The 17,670-nt window shown below is 45.3% G+C and overlaps 1 protein-coding gene across 1 annotated transcript in view; it reads right to left on the bottom strand.

The window, feature by feature from the left end:
• Positions 1 to 4,431: 4,431 nt before the first annotated feature.
• Positions 4,432 to 17,670, bottom strand: part of kctd16a (potassium channel tetramerization domain containing 16a) — a 50,040-nt gene continuing 36,801 nt past the window's right edge. The window contains exon 2 of the mRNA XM_018756380.2: positions 4,432 to 4,892. Coding sequence (XP_018611896.2) covers positions 4,432 to 4,892 — 461 coding nt within the window. The remainder of the gene's footprint in view (positions 4,893 to 17,670) is intronic.

Below are 17,670 nucleotides of genomic sequence, written 5' to 3'. Positions count from 1 at the left end.
CAGGGCTAAAGGAGGTGTAAAAGTATCACTCAGCTTTGACATGCTGCAGCAGAGCAGCACGAAACCGAGTTCACCGTAGCCCCCAAAAGCATCAGCCCTTTCGCTCCCTCCAGTCCCTGCGGAGAGCAGTGATGCCTCACCGCTGGACTGCTGAGCTGCTGTGTTGGACTGCGGCACATCGGTCCAGAGGTGGGAAGGAAGGTGAGAAGCTTTCCTCCTGGCTGCGTATTAATCATCCTCCGCAGAGACAAATTCATAGGCAACGAGGAAAGCAGTCCTCATTTTCCCCGGCAATGATAAAAATTTTAAAAACCCGTTCCGGCAGGTGTTTAAACATTGCCTTCGTTTCGAAAGCGGAAAAAAACAAATGGCCCTGCTGTGGCTTTATCTCTTGGAGAGACGCATTGACAGACAGTCCTGCTGTCCCCTGGTGTCTGTCCTACACCTGAAATACAGCAGCACTGCAGACTGCTGGATAAAAATAAGCACGTCTGCCGTTGGTACAGTCTTTAACTGGGAAATACACAGAGTCTATCTCTTCCGTCTACAAAGGACTGGATCCAAGAAAGGAAAGGGGAGAAAGTAAGGCCACGTAACGTTTCCGTCTACAAAATCACCCTGTGTTTGTTGGGAATTGCGAAAAGGGACCTTTTTCCAGCACAGATTTCAATTCTGTTTCTAACGAAAGAATTTTGTTTTTTTTTTTTTTTTTTTTTTTTTTGCATCCTTCCTCCTCTGTTTTTCATTATTGCGTATCTTCGGGGGGAGGAAGCAGAAGGGAGAGGGTTGGTTCAATTACTCTTCCCTGACTTAAGCATCGGAATGGGGCCGCTCACGCCCAATTAGAGGAGGAATTTGCCACCGTCGTATCCACCGACGCTCCCGGGGCCGCCGCCGTCAGCTGCGTCTGGGCCACTCTCCGCTCTTCAGCCGAGACCGCATGCTGCACTCGAAAGGAGCTATTTTTGGGGCAGAGGCTGGGGAGAGTCGTGCCCCCCGGAGGGGTGGAGGCGAAGCCTTTCATCCCAGCTGCACTAAAGTGTCCTTTTGTGCTCCTTTTCCACGCACAACACGGCGATGATAATTGAACACGACCCATACTTTATTTGTACAATAAAAACTTTATTTTCTTCTTCTTATATACGTATAGTTGTACATTTTCAAAATGATTATTCTATGATTATCTATAAAGACTTTCCTACTGCAGTAGAAGTCTTTCCCAATAATGGAATACAGCTGTACAGAAACATCAGCAGACACAATCCACATTTTGTGCTTATATTTTCTCTTTTTTTAACATTGTCACTAAAACAGACTATTTATTCGCAGCATTTATTATATCAACACTAGGCATGCGCACAACAATGTTCTGGGCTTTTTTATAAATTGGAAACAAACGGTACAACAACCTTGTTTTTTTTTTTTTTTTTTTTCTTTCTTTTTGTGGCGGTCTTACAGTTTGTGTCCTTCTAATTTTCGGTTCCATCGTGACTGTTTTGTGGTTTACAATATCAGCAGGGCACGTAATAGGACTGAGGTACTGGACTGACACTGACTTACACTATGTCATGGAAGGCATCACCCCCTGGGTGAGAACAGTCATGGATAGAAAAGAAACACAAAATGGGAGGTTTCCTTTCTGACTAAATGCACAAATAGATAATGAACAAATAGCTTCAGAGTAGAATAAACAAATGCGAATGCATAAATAAAGAAAAAGTGCACAAATAAGGAAAAAACAGATGAGTTACAGTACTTTTCAAAAATAAATGTCTGAGGTTAACTTGCTAGATTAAATGCTGATAAAAATGTGTAATGCAAAGTGCATAAAGAGTGGGAATCAGTAATATTGCAGAATTATGATACCCATGAATTCTGCAGAACTGGAGAAATCGGTCAAGAGTCTGTTTTGTTGGATAAGTTCCACTTGAAAGCGTAGTTCAGCAGTGACCAAGAAGGGAGATCAGCGCTTAACAATAAGGCCATAACTCTAATATCTTTCTCAGCCATCCGTTCTGTTCTTTTCCGACGTAAGGAAAGATCTTGTCCGCTGCCTAACAACATGTGCTTCTGAGAAGATTTACAGTAACTGTATTCATTTACTACAAAAATACACAAGATTTATTTATGCAAAATTAAAAGTCCTGCCTTTGAAATTTCTCATTGGCTCATGCCGAGAAAAGTGCACTGCTTACGATAGCTGACAATTAATTTAAGATGACCGGGATTTTTCTCTATGAGAATATGGAATATGCATGTTCTTATTCTTTCACTACCCCTTCAATTAAAACCTCTAGTCGTTAATAGCACTTTTATTTCATATCCCATCATGTATCTTACAGTTTTATTGGTATTCTGTGTACCGGCATGTATACCACACTCTGCATTTTGAGTTTTACATTATTGACATGTGAAGGAATTACTGTGACAGGAGTCAAAGTGCGTGCATGAGATACTAAAGGATCATGTAACTGGATTGTATTTTCTATAAGAAAAATAAATACACTTTTGTACCAGTACAGCCACATGTTGAGAAATTACACAAACATCGATACACATACAGGCGTAGTGAGGAAACCAGAAGAGCACTGATTGATTCGCACACCATGAAATGATGCGTCTGTGCTTGTCCGCTTTGTTCCGCCTAAATTCTTCGTCGGGACGTCACTTGATGTAAGAACACCCTATTTTTCCATAGGAAAATAGCACCTTCGTCATATTTTTCTTGAACATTACATCACCTTAAATTCCGTTGAGTGCGGTACATAAGCAAATATGAGTGAAGGACATGAGAACAAAAAAAGACGGTACACTGCTGCGTGGATTAGGATTAGAGTGACTTTACTGTATAATGCTAAAGCTCAGGTTGACTGTGCAGCTCCTGTTTAGATCCTGCCACCACCAGCTGGAGCAACGGACTTCTCAGAAGATGGGTGGCTGTCTTCATTGCATCACTTCTTCAAAGGCAGAGCGCTTAATCCACTTCGGCTCATACGGTGTAGGACAAAATTTAGCTCGTCACGGGTTAATACAACTGGTATACGCTACAGTCTTTTGGGTTAAGCTCCCAGCTCCAGGGTACAATAGCAGTATCGCATCTGGGATTCCGGCTTCGCACCCTCTCTTCCGTGCAGAGCCATTCAATCAGGCACGCTAACCCACAGCAGCGTGTGAGCGATGTGTTCGTTCAACGGCACCGAAGACAAGCAAAAGGCATCCTGACCCGTTTTTGTAACTGCTTCGTTGCTTGTACTAAAAACCGGACCAGAAAAAAATCGGTTAAAATCCAGAGTAAAGGAATTCACTCTCAGTTAAGTGACTCCTAGCCAAGTAAAATGAAGGAGAAGGCTCCGGAGTGGAACTTGGGGACTCGTCTCTTTACGCTCTGTCATCTAACCTCTGCTGGTGCTTCAGGACCAACTGTGTTTTTCATACCTTTGAACGCCACCCAGGGAGCCGAGCACCGGAGCCTTGCGGTGACTCACCGCCTGACGCTATGTATCTTCTAATGTTACTCATAAGGACGGCTTTTTTGCTGATCTGTGGTACACAGCACATTTTCCTTTGAAACATTTATGTTTTATTGCACTTCTTCCATCCCAGCGGCTGTCGGATACGTCCGGGGAGCTTCCTGTGAGGTGAACCGGCCTTCAGCACAGAGGCAACATTTTGTTTAATGCGACCAAATGGGTTTGTAATTATTTTTTCACATGGGGATAATTACCCTGTCGCAGAAAGACCACTGGGCCGAGAGCCGAGTTTGCAGCGGGCCCCACCGCCGTGGACGTGCGCCGATGAGCTGGAGCGACAAAAACCGAAAAACACGCGATTCTTCCGGCGTACCACCGCAAAATGGTGAGTACGAGCGAGCTATCAAGTTCACACAAGCGGCGTATATTTTTAGACTGCGTGATGAGCAAGACAGAATATCTATAAACTTGGGATACACATTTATCTCTGACCTCCCCCTCACCCGAATAGTCGGCTTTTTCTCGTTGCTACTTGACATGCGGCGGAGGGAAGGGGAGACGGGACGGGAGTAAGAGGGAAAATCCAAACCGCAGCGACGCCCGCAGCTTATGACGTCATGTGGCCTCCGTGTAAACTCACACGCATACCTTGTGCCCTTTAGTGATACGCACACATCGCACACGTACACACATACGGTATATATTGTGTTTTAGAAAGCCAACGAGTCCAAAAGCTCCAAAATTGTGCTTCCGCGTGGCACCCTGTGAGGGCTGATCTAACCGTGAACAAAAACATCGTTACTCAGGTGAGCGTTCCGCCATTCGCGCAGGTGCGTGTGCTAAGAAGGGGAGCGCGAGCGTCCGCAGCGCACAACGTGTTCGCGCAGCTGACTGCTCACAGCTTTGTGCTCTCAGGATAGTCTCGGAGTTTGTGTTCGCGGGCAACAGCCGCCGTGTCCATTCAGAGGTGATACTTGCGCAGGAGCTCCGACTGCCATTTGTTCTTCCTCTCGGGGAACCGCTCGGGGATTTTGATGCGGCGGAAGTCCTGGATGCACTTCTCCAGCTCCTCCTCGATGGTCATCTTTTCCTTGGGGGGCTTCTTCTTGCCGCCTCCGCTGCCGCCCGTGTCCCGGGAGCCGGCCGTAAGCGTGCGCAGCAGGTCGCTCTTCCTGCGCAGCTCGGACTGCTGCAGCAGCTGCACGGGGCCCTTCTTCGGCGGTCGGTCCAAAGTCTGAATGTTGCACTGGCGGCTCACGGGGCCGCAGATGACCGTGCCCTGGGGCGAGCTGGCCTCCGACTGGCTCTCCGAGCTGGAGCTGGACAGCTCGTTGAAGGAAGTGCCGCTCTCACCCTCGCGGTCTCCCTTGTGGCTCTTGCAGCAGCAGTCGCAGTGAGGGGACGACCACCTCGAGGGCCCGCCTGCAAGACACGACGAGGGGGCAGCAGTTAGACAGAGCGCTGCGCAAAGTGCAACCGGGGTCACCGGCTGAGAAACGAGGAAGGCCAACTCTACCACGTCATAATAAGAGGGCAGGATTTGCACAAGGGGTTGTTAGCAAGAGGTTCTGTGACAATTCCAGTGCCAAGGAAGATTTCTAACACAATCAATTATGCTGGCATTTGAAGTGCCTGAAGTGTACTTAAGGATTCATGCATAAGAAGGGATTACAGTTGCCTTTCGCAGAGACGTGATTAGTGCGTGACTGAAAGTGACAGGGATGAAATGAAATTAACTGCACCCACACGTAAGGAAAGGGGAAGTTTAATGGAATCGCAAAGATCTTTTCCCCACTTATATGTTTCTGTGGCTCTACGAAACATAGCAGACGTTCAATTTACTTTTTTGGTCATGACAGAGCGGCTGTGATGAAACACAAGCATGACTCAATTTCAATTTTAAGATGATGTTTTAATTCTTATCATTTTTATCATTCTTATAACGTTTATTAATCAATTATTATTATTTATGAACCTTAACCTAACAAGCCTGTAATTATTAACCTAAACTTTTATCAATATTTCTTAACCAGTATTTATTCACCGGTTACCTGTATTCTTATAATAATTAATTCTTATTTATTTACTTTTTTAGTTTTTACGGTACTATTCATACTCTCGCATTCGTATACTCTGTAAATATGTTTTTTATTTATTCTGTAATTCTGTGTCAGCTGTTTGCTTGTCTGTAAATACTGGAGCCGCCTAGAACCACTGCAAATTCCTTGTGTGCGTCCGCATACTTGGCCAATAAAGCTCTTCTGATTCTGATTCTGATCAATAAATACAGAAATGATAAGAAAACGTTTAGCTGTGTTTGCGGATTTGTGGCACATATTGTATTTAGAAGTCATATTAGAGTTTGTGTATGCAGAAAGGAAATATGACGACGTAAGTGGCTTTCACAGTAATAGTGGAATTGTATTTGTATTCTCTACATCAGATATTGTAAAATGAATGTAAATTATTGCTCGAAGGAAAAGAGAATACCCATTATGCTGACTGCTTCAAGTACCATTTGTAAAAGAATAAACCATTACTAGATCACCCTCCGTTTTATATATGCAAACGATGTCAACATTTGTTGATTGATGAGCTTTTAAATAGAAATCACAACTAAGAAGTATCAGTAAAAATTAGAAAAAATACTGTAACAACCCATGTTGCTGGTGTTTGAGCAGGGAATGCGCTTATTGTAAATAGTTGCATTGTGGGAAAAATGTGGAATGTAAGTCTGCAACCATTTGGTGCACTTCTGGGGGAAATGATGGGGTGACCTTGTTTGTGAGAGTATAGGGAGAAAGCCTGGGAGTTTTAAGCAGGCTTGAAAGGATGGCTTGAGATCCAGGTCCTGGAGAAAACAGGGTTTTCTAATAAGGTGTATGGGTTGAGTGCTCATTCTGCGTCCTTCTTTTCCCCATCAAAACCCATGGCACTAGGAGCCACAATCTCTTACCAAAGGGTGATATCTGTTAAGTTGATTAGTTTTTTTTAGTGAGTGAAATATTTACATTCACAGCATATTTATACTTTCACAAAAGTAAAATACAAATTCTGCTGTGATTTTTAGTCACCCAGGAAAGAGAATTAAGAATTTTCATTTTGTTTATGATTTCAGTCTGTTGTTTTAATTTTAATTATTGTGTAGTGCTTTTACTGCATTAAGGATATGATGGAATCAGTTGTGTCTAGATAGAAATTATTATTGATTTGCTGTTGTTAAAGAAGGGGGTGGTGGAGCAGCAGGCTTGGCTGGGTCTCACTCTCCGGTGGGTCTGGGGTTCAAGTCCCGCGAAGGGTGCCCTGCGGCAGACTGGTGTCCTGTCCTGGCTGTGTCCCCTCTCCTGCGTCCTGTGTTGCCGGATTAGACTCCGGCTTGCCACGACCTCATTTGGGGCAAGCGGTTTCAGACTGTGTGTGTGCTGTCCGAGGAAACTTCCAATTTTAGAGGTGTGCAACAATTATTTTGTAGATACAGTAGGTCATTCTTACTGGAACAATCTGAGACAAGTGCTTTACTCAAGGGGACTACAACAGGAGCAGCGCCAGAAGTGGGAACTTTCAGCTTGGAAGGTAATTGCTCCAGTTGTTATTTCTTTTTTAAAAAATACAACTTGCTTAACTTCTTGTGTATAACTTATACAATAACTGAAATAAAATTTTTGCATATGACTTTAATGCCTTTCTTCTTTCACTGCCCAATCCTTTGAAAAAAAACAGAGGTGCAAATTTTTCACAAGTCCAAAGGCTTGATAATTCTTCCCCTCGGAATTCATTTTTATATGGGGACTACAGATTGCAGACTTTATATCCAACCAGCTATTACTGGCTTTTTATTATCTGCAGCATAATTGAAGGTAATTAGACTTGCCACTCCGTGATACCCATAATGTTGTTTTACTCCTTATAATTACTGTAAGTGGAGCCGTCACCTCCTTATTGACAGTCACAGCAGCTTGCCTTGCAGTACAAGTTCCACGTTAAAAAACTGTGAGAAATGAGTGTTTTGCACTGTTTTGCTATGTAAATTATTTTGTCGTTACTACAAGGACCTCTTGCTTCATTCAGACAGCAGAATGAAGTCAGCTGCATCGGAAATAAAATATTCAATTATTTAAAATCATATCAGCGTTTACTTCTTTATAAGATGTGACCAAGTACCATTTGCAAATATATAGAATGCTGTGATACAGTACATACTCATTTATTTACATTTATTCATTCAACTGACACTTTTTTCCAAAGCAGCTTACACTATAAAACTGCATTCAATTATTTACAGATTTATATGAATGGGTACCTTTCATTTGAGAAATTCAGGGTAACTAAAGTGCTCAAGGTTACTACAACAGGAAGTAGGATTTAAATCTATAACATTCTGCTGGTAAAGACAGCAGTCATGATGTTATTCGCCGTCACCAAAAGATTTCAAGAGATGAATGAAAATCAGCAAAAAAAACAAAAAATCCAAGTTGCTCATGAGTATGCAAAACCAAGCTGTGGCTCCTGTCACAATGGGGATTAGTGAACGCTTAGCAATTGTGATGGGCATGTTGTGTGGCCAACATGTAAGATTGCTTCTCTAATTACCATAGACGTCCAGAAGCTAACTTTGCCACTCAACGGAAGGGCCAGCTGTTACCAAGCGAGATGGGTTTGATCTGTGGCCCCCTTGGTTTATTGTGCCGCAGAGCATCCCGCATTCATTTGTGTCACGCAGTATATAAAAGGTCTCTTGATCGATGGGCAGGCTCCTCCTAATTGGTGTTTTGAAAAATGGGCCTTGACTCCGTAATATTGCTAAATCTGTTGGCAGCCAATTTCCTTGTCTGAATAAAATTGCCAGGGCACACCGAAGTGATGGTGACAAATGCCCGGGAGTGAAATTGCCCAGTGCAAAATATGGCCTGTAGAAGCCTATAATCCAAGCCCTTCAGCAATTTTTCCCTTTTTCAGACCATAACTGCGTGGAACAATGACACCATTCGCCAAAGTTTTTCCTGGCCTGTTGACGGGATTCTGTGGAAGAGAGAGGCCGAGCTGAGAGCATGTTACATAATAAATGACAGAATTTTTTTTTTTTTTTTTTTTTTTGAGTACAGGGCCTGGAGATGTCAGTTCCACCACTCAAATGGAAAAGCACGAGCCCCATCACTGTGAAGGGCGCTCAGCTTATTGCTGTTAATGGTGCTGATTAAGAAGATAGACAGATGAAAAGGTGGGCAAAATATTCAAACTGGCTGCATGAAAGAGCAATCGCAGTTACTCCTGATTAGTGTAGCCCCCATAGCAGAAAGGCAACAGGACCGCTTCTTGACATGAGCTATAAATGAAATATAAATAAGAAATATAAGAAAATTTCCTTCCAGTATACAGTAAACACTACTAAGGCAGAAGTCATAATGCCAGCATGAGCATAAAAAGCTGACAAGTTCAGACCGGGTAACAAAACCCATGAATCGTGATTAGGTGACAACCTGTGCCTTCAAAGGCGGTAGCAAAAGTTTGCCGAAAGTCATCGACACTGAGATGTAATCCAGAACTTTCTGGGTTGGTTTTTACGACTTGGAATCGCATGGCTCGTGTGCTGCAGACTACACAGGGATTTCACTGAGTCGAAATCAAAATCCCTCGCTCGGAGGAAAGCGGCTGCAGGGAAGGGTTTCCGGTCTGCCGGGGCCGGTCGCAGGCACTTGAGCGCGTGTCAAGCCTGTCGGCGTGTTGTGCCAGCTGTGATCCCCGCCCTCTCATTAGCCCGGCCACATGGCAACCCGTCGACTCTCCTCCCGGTGAGAGTCTCCTCATACAGGCTCCTTTTATTTCAGACAGGCGCCATGAAGACAGTGATTGCCACCCTGTCACCGGAGTAGCGCAGGGGGAGTGGAGGTGGCCCGAGGACCTGGAGCTCAGGGTATTGCTGAAGGAGAGTGGTGGGACCAGGTCGCCCCTGAGCTCTCAGCGTTGACACTCACACTGTGTGCCTGATGGAATCACTTATACTCTCCAAAAACAGCTCCAAAAGCCACACTGTAGAGCCATCTATTCCCACGTACGTTCAGGCTTCTGACACAGGTCTTCAGTTCTGCTGCTTCGTGGATTTTACATCAGCCGTTCGGGTGTACTTCATTTAACATTCTAGTGATGGATGGGCACATTTATTTATTTATTTATTTATTTATTTCAAATTCCATGCTTTTATGAATATTTCTACAGTATCTCCAATCATGTCCTTTCTGCTGGTATATGAAATTGTAAAATATGCGTAGTGAGGGTTAATTAATGAAACTGAAGCATTCATTTTATTAGACTTAATAGGTCTTCATCATGCTGATGAGGCATGAAACATATTATCTTAATTGGAAATTACTGAAAATTGATGCCCTTTCTTGCTCGGTGGTTGTTTTCTGACATTTTCAAAAGTAAGTAATTTCTGCATTCTGGCAACTGCAAAATAGTCTGTATATTTCTCTTTTAAAATCACTCCTTTTCATGAATATATTGAGATTTTATATGGCTTAAAATGATAAATCCTTGCAGGAAACAAGAAAACCAGGATTGTAATAAATCTTTATAGTTTTTTTCCTCTTTCCAAAATGCCTGAAATTGTCTCCTCCATTTCTATTCTATTACATGTTTAATTCAAAACACTGGGAAGGAAACAATATGACTAATCCATTTCCATATTAATGCCATCTTTTTTTCTGTGAACCGCCCTAAAGACCCCTCAGAATAATGCATTGTGTGCTGCACTCAGAAAAGTGGAGGATATCACGACACCCTAAGGCTCCCACCACCGGTGTAATCTGATTACAAACATGTCAGCATGTTTCAGCCTAGGTGCAGGGTCAATGGGCGGGGAGCACTTTGTCGTTTGGCTCCTGTGGGAAAGCAGCGGGGGGGAATCCAGGAGAGGCTGAATTCCCCCTGGCTTCCCACCCTGCACCTCCTACTGTGCCAACCACCGCATTCTTGTAGCTGTGGTTTCAGCCCTTTCCATGCAGAAGATTGTACTGGGCACCCAGAAGTACCTTGTCTGCTGTCTCAAAGTTCTCAAGATGCTTATGGGGCAAACTTGGCAAAAAAAAGCCAGGAAAATACAAGAGTATTCAAAACACAAACTGAATAAATGTTGTTGCTCGGGGACAAATTCCATAACGCAGTCATTAACTAAGCCAGGTTTGAACCATAAATGCTTGAATATGCTGTGCATCTCCAGCTTTCACTTATACCTATGCCGCACTAACTTGGCACTGATTGAACTGTCAGATATCATTTTAGCGTCAAATCACAGACAAATGGCCCTGGAATGTTACAGCAAAAAAAAAAAAAAAAAAAAAAAAACGCATTATTCCGCCAAGTCGAGTCCAGAATTTTTACCGTGCAAACTTCATAGGATATGTTTATCGGAATGCTGCATATCATTGGCTTTTCCTCACTCAAATTCAAATGCATTAAACAGAATATATTTTCTTGTCATTGCATATATTACTCAAAGGGAGGCACAGCTCTTTTCGCTGGTGTGCAATAGTATAACAGCCTAGCTTCATAATCTACTTGCATTCGAAAAGAAAATGGATTTTAAAAATGGTGCTCCATGTTTGCATGAGAGTGCAATGTAAAAGTGCAGGTGAGAGACATTGTTCTCTGCCGCCCATGCTGATTGGCATTTAGATTGAATCTTCCGAGGCAGAAGAACTTAATCTCTTACGGCACAGAGCTAATCAAACTGGAGGAGAAGGTGCGATGCTATGACAAGTGCTCATGAAGGTCAGCAGATGAAAGTGAAAACGCATTAATTAAGTGCTGACAGATCATAAAACGAGCTGCATTACACCCTGCAGTGTCCATGGGAACATCTCTCCAGGTGGACCAAGAAGTGGCACCAACCCATCCTGTAGCCTTCGCACGCGTGAGTGTTATTGTAACAGCACGGGAAAAGCACAAAGCTTGTTTACCTGACATATACTAACAAGAGGGAAGTCACGCAGGCCTCTCAAGGTACTCCCTCTCCTTCGTCTGTCGCTCACTGTCAGCCGGCCCCGCGATGGCAGGTCTCCGCCGTGCTGGCGGGCAAGACAGATAGATAAGGCGGTTCCTGCTATGAAGAGCCTGTCTACGATCCCCACCACCCCTACACACAATGTGTCTGGAAAGGACTCTGCGGTCGTCTTTTTATGCTCCCCTGCTGCCGGCGTTGGCTTACATCTGCAGGGAGGATTGATGGGTGTGGGTACCGGCGGGGGGTGGGGGGGGATTAGAGACAACCGTGCCATCGCTGACAAAAAGCTCCCATCTGCATCAGCCAGATAGGACAGGGCATCTCCTTACTAGAGCGGGAGACCACCTCCTTCAAAGACCCTTCAGCTCCGCAATAGGCGGTTTCCATCAATCCTGCCCTCTAATCTATTCTCATTGGCCCGAGCCCATACATCTGTTCCTCTATCTACTTATCTATCTCCGCTCTTTCCTCAAAGGTCGATACGTTGCCGGGTCAATGCGGCGACAGGCGATTGCTTCTCGAATGATTTCTGTCACCCAATCCAGACAACAGGCTGAGGGGCGTTCAGGAGGAGTCGTTCCTCAAAATGAAGATAAGAACAAATCTCCCTTTTCCTTCCTTTCTTTGTTATCGCCGACTGACATGCAATGGGTGACTTCCGTGAGATGATGGGTGTGTTTTAAGGTAACGATTGGCGGTAGTTAGGTTTGTTACGTGGTGTGTCTGGGTCGCTGGTCTGAGACACGCAATGATTACTTGCTCCTGTGGTGCCATAGCAACATCTCCAACGCTGCCAGCTGCTCTGCGTGGCAGTCGGACCTGGTAGCCCCTCGCCATTACCGTCTCCATTATTACGAGAAAAGCTCTGCGGAGTTTAAAGTTTATGCACTTTAGTTATTTCCCTTAAATTGTCACTACTGTCATGCTTGGTTAAAAGAGGGTAATTAATTCCAAGTCTAAATTTTATGTCATGATTAGGCTGCACTATTGCTCATGCTATGGACTATTTGCTTGTAACAGAATCATTATTTTGTACTGTGCAAATTCATGCAAATGTCATTGCTCTAAACAAAATGGATTAATGGAGCAATTGAATCCAGCCCTTCAGGATAATGGCACTGCTGCTTGTTGGTGACGGTGTGGCTCTGTCTAAAAGCACAGAACCGTAAACAGTAGACTGGTGTATATGGGACAGAAGGGGGAACCTTCTCGGAGTTCTACGTGGGCAAAATTTCGGAACTGAAAAATGCGGCCGTGTTCTGCCGAGTTTGTCGGCGCGAGGTGAGGCTGTCTCTTGAGATTTCCAGTGATCCACAAGATGTCACCCTGTGGGCTCTCAGAGCAGCCAGCCCCTATGGGGGTCCTCATGGAAATTCTGTCCCTCTCATCTCAGCGGTGCTTCTCCACCTCCGTCCCCCCCAGGGCTCTGTCACCTAGGAACGGCCCCCTCACTCCGCCTTACTACTCTACCCTGTTTTCTGCAGCATCCACTCCAACGAACAACAAGGTGTTTTGAATGCTCGCACGCAGGCCTCGTGCAGCTTTTGCACGTGGGATTTTGGCGGAATCTATGCGTGCTTCATGTGGCATCTGGCAAATTTTACACGAACTTCACATGGGATTCATCTGGGATAAGTAAAACTTTTGCACAGGTCTCACAGAGGGTTCTTGAAGGTTTTCAACTGGTTGCATGCCAGATCAGGACATTTTAACGCGGGTTTCACCCCGAGTTCACGTGGTATTTGTGAGGTTATGGCACAGTTTTTATGGATACCCATATGTTTGCATATGCCATCCACTCCCCTTAGGCAAAACGCTTCCATATTCCCAGTTACATCTTTGCATATCGAAGGAAGCAATTTGCATGCGGTGACATAACAAGAGAATGATGGGTGGTGTGGATTAGTGCTGGAAGGTAGTGATGCAGGTTATGCATTTTCCATGGTGCATTGCAGATGTCCACTGAGATGCAGTCAAAATCTCCAAATACCACTAAATAAATGAAATCTGGCCAACAAGGTGATATGATTAATGCTCATGTTAGAAAAATAAATAATAGTGGCTAAGATTAATGACAAGTGCATCCCTCTTGGCTGTTTATTTTACAGGAAAGGTTCACATTCTGTGCCGGATCTATTTTATTAACAGACATGTTTTCTCGACACCCAAATGAAAAGGAAAAAGGGTGCCTATTAAATCGTCATGATTGTGACACCTATGTATTTTATTAGAAAAACGTTTGGAAGACACGAGGCTTGCTGGACAGGAGAGCTAAAGAGTGAAAAATAAGACAAAACTTGGGCGGAGAAAAACTTAAAGTGCAGATATTCACATTTCAGTTTAGTTTGCAGGGAATATAAGCAGAGCAAAATGAGAAAAGCCTTATTAACAAGCTGGCTCTCACTTCTCGTCTACTTTGCTGTGTCTGTGTGACAAGAGGACGCAAAATAACACATTTGCATCTCCACACGGTTGAAGAAACATGTAGGATGTATTTGAAGCATAACGGTAGCATCATCGTAGGCCTCTAACTTTTCTTTGCGCTCCAACCCAGTCATCAGTAAGTGCACTTTGGAACACGGTGCTCTGTGTCCAGGAAACGCCACCCATGTGGGGGAGGCTCCATCATCACGCACCATGCAGATGTCCGTTGGCGGACGGTAATGTAGCCAGCGGCACCGGGCGCACTCCCTAATGGAACGCGCCGGCTAGGACTACGCCAGGAAAATGTGCCCGGCACCATCAGGGAACTGCAAGAAAAACCTATTACCGCTGGAACGGGGCCCTCAGATTAAAGAGCTCCTTGGGCCGTCTCCACAGATGAACACATCCCTTGCCGCTCTGCGGTCGATTTGTCACACTCCCTGCATCACCGAGCCCACAAACAGACGCTGACATGTGTTATGAGCAGCTCTGTACCAACGACACCACTTCTGGGGTGGCGGACAGATCAAGCACCTAACACCCCGTCCACACTGCGCTCGCTTTGCGGTCTTGGCCGCCGTCCATAGATCAGATTTCTTTCCTGCTTTTCGCTCCTGTTTTTCTCGTGTCCGCCCGCCTTTGCTCTGCCACGGAGACGTCCTCGCTTCTTCTGCCTTGGAATTGGTTCCTTCAAACACATTAGCAGTATCCTGCTGCCAAGTGTGCACAAAACATCTGCCAGAGGCACACAAACAATTACCCCCGACTCAGTCACCGAGGACTCCTGCCACGGCCCTGCAAGCTCATCATATCGCATCTTAATGATGAGTCGAGCGGCGAGCGCATCGCACGCCTACTGAAGGCGTTATTCATGCTATGTGTGCCCTGCTGTTTATGCTTTTCATCACCCACTATGAGAGCATGCACTAGTCTCCGTGTGTGCGCGAGTGTGCGTGTGTGTGTGTGCGCGCGTGTGTTTGCGTACAGGCTCTTTTTGGCAGCCTGGCTTTGTCTTCCAGCCAATACTTGCTCCGCAGCCCCCGTCATGATAAATTTTGGGGCAATTAACTGCAAATGAAGTTCTCAGTGGCCTGATTTCACATCAGCAATTCATTCGCATCAGCTGAAAAACAAAGGATTACAGTGACAAAATGGCAAATGAACAGTGGGAACAGCAGGACGCACTCAACGTTCTCCATGAAAATGCATTTAGAGACAGTTTGGGCCATCGGTAAGTGGATTCTCCCCTGAAACATAACAGGCAGTGGCCTTTCTGCAGCACTGCCCGGAGGATGCAACTGGGCGCCGGGAATCAAAGTAACCTTTGCATGCTGCTAACAGCTCGGCGACCGGCTCCTGCTGCAAGCAGACAGTGTAACAAGTGTCGTTTTAACCCTAGCGCTTGACTTCTGGCTTCAGATACACCGGATGTGATCGGACCCAGAAACCAGTGACCTTTGTACAGCCGCTCGGTGCCAAACGCTGGCTCTCATCTGTTCGGAGGAACACGGCACAGCACGGAAAAATCACCAGGCCGCAAAGCTGCGAATGCAACCTGTGGCAAATCCCCGGTTCTGGTGGACAGGACGAGGTGCAAACGGAAGGTAACATTCGAATAAACTGGTTTACTTTAAAGGATGGGACTTCTGTGATCCGGAAGGAGGATGCAGGTCATTAAACTTGGCTTCTCATGGCCAGGGTTCTAGAGCATGAGCTCCAGGTCATCAGACAATCGCCCTACTGAAAGAAGTCATTAAATACAAGATCAGTGATGAGACAGTTGAGTGCAGGTGGGCACCGGGAGTCGGTTTTGCCTTCCCGTCGGGCCGAGACGGCCAGTGGTTGCTGTTGCTATGCTAGTGTTAATACAGCTGTTATCAGCTTTAACCTTTCTGCACCATTTAAAAAAATTTTATTACATTATATTTTATTATATTACATTATAAGTGATAGATAGATAGATAACTGGTCTTCAGTCCCGTAACAATGTACTGCTACTCCAACTCTGGACCCACACATCAGTGACCAGTAGCACCAGTGATTAAGGGAAATGTTGATCTGTGCCACTCCATAATGGCTACATTTGCATAATTATGAAATGAAGTGCCGAAATGTTACCAAACGTCTGGCACAGCTAGACTGTCATTGACAAACAGCGGCGTAGCTTCAAGCCAGGGCTTTGTGCGGCTGCAGTCCGATAGGAGCCGTCCCTGCGGAGTGCACGGCCTGCGACGCCCTCCTCGCCCTCCCGCCGGCGTCGATCGCCAGTCAGCCGCCAAACCTCTTACAAAGGGACAGGCGCTGGCTCGGGCTCCGGCACTTTCTCCTTCTTTATCTGTCTCGCCACAGGCAGAAACCCTGACACGGCAGTTGCCACGGTAACTATGATAGATTGCAACTTGTAATAAAGCATATGACAGGAGCCGAGCTCCGAAATCAAACGGACGAGCAACGGGAAAACTTTGCCGACAATTTACTCAGGACTAAAAAATATAAATGTTTAAAATGTATGTATAAGCATTGTTATTTTCTGAGGTTTCTGGACTGAAGATTGCAGTTGTATGGAAAGAGGCCGCTGAGAGACAGAGTCTCCAGGGGGTATGAGGGGGAGATGAACGCAGATAGGCCGATCCACCCACATTACAGGTAGAATTTAAAAGTACAAGCACTTGAATGCTAGTATATATATAATCCTGTCTTCATTTAGAGCTTGTCTGCACAGTGGGAAATGGTACTGTATTTTCATTTATTCAAAAACATTTTTGTGTTGGGAGAGCGATGGTGCAGTGGGTTGGACCGGGTCCTGCTCTCCGGTGGGTCGGGGGTTCAAGTCCTGCTTGGGGTGCCTTGTGATGGACTAGTGTCCTGTCCTGGGTGTGTCCCCTCCAGCCTTATGCCCTGTGTTTGCTGGGTTAGGCTCCGGCTCCCCATGACCCCATAAAGGACAAGCAGTTCAGACAGTGTGTGTGCATTTTTGTATTGTATCCAACGTATTTTGCCCAGCTACATGTAAGAGAAAAGATGGGAATTTGCAACTGTAAACTTTGAAAGCAAAAGCTATGCACAGAAAACACACACACTGTCTGAAACCACTCATTCCAAGCGGCGGTCGCGGTGAACCGGAGCCTAACCCGGCAACACAGGGCACAAGGCCGGAGGGGGAGGGGACACACCCAGGACAGGACGCCAGTTCGTTACAAGGCACCCCAAGCAGGACTCGAACCCCAGACGCACCAGAGAGCGAGACCCGGCCACACCCGCTGCGCCACCCTGCTCCCCCATGCACAGAAAACAGTGTTTTTAAATATATTTCTCTCATCTGTTCATCAGTCCGCTGTGATCAGTCATGTTAAATGATTAATTTCTATCTCATATAATATCTAAAATGTATACAAGTCACCACAAAGAGGGCCTTATATTTGACATTGTCAGTTATTCCCCTTATCAAGTTAAGAAGTATGGCTTGCTTATATTTATCGGTACATTCAGAGGCAGCAGAGAAAGTTATTTCTGGAAGGTATTGACTACAACTCAAGGTCCAATGCAGAAAACGGGAGTGATTGTGTGGTCCATTTCATTCTCATTTCTTATGCAGCAGAGAAGTCGCCTAAACGACACATTACCAGAACATCTTGTTATCAGCTCTACCTGGAGCAAGAGGCCCTAATGCTTCTCCAGCTGCATGACACTGCCCTTGGTGTGAGAGCCATCATCCTGGTGTCTGTCTTCTGCTGGGGAATGTTGGGAAAGTGCCTCATAGATCCCCCCTGTCACAGG

Source organism: Scleropages formosus, chromosome 13 (assembly GCF_900964775.1).
Source record: "Scleropages formosus chromosome 13, fSclFor1.1, whole genome shotgun sequence".
Lineage (NCBI taxonomy): Eukaryota > Metazoa > Chordata > Actinopteri > Osteoglossiformes > Osteoglossidae > Scleropages > Scleropages formosus.
Note: the sequence above shows the minus strand (reverse complement) of the source record. Positions and strands in the feature narration are given on the sequence as shown.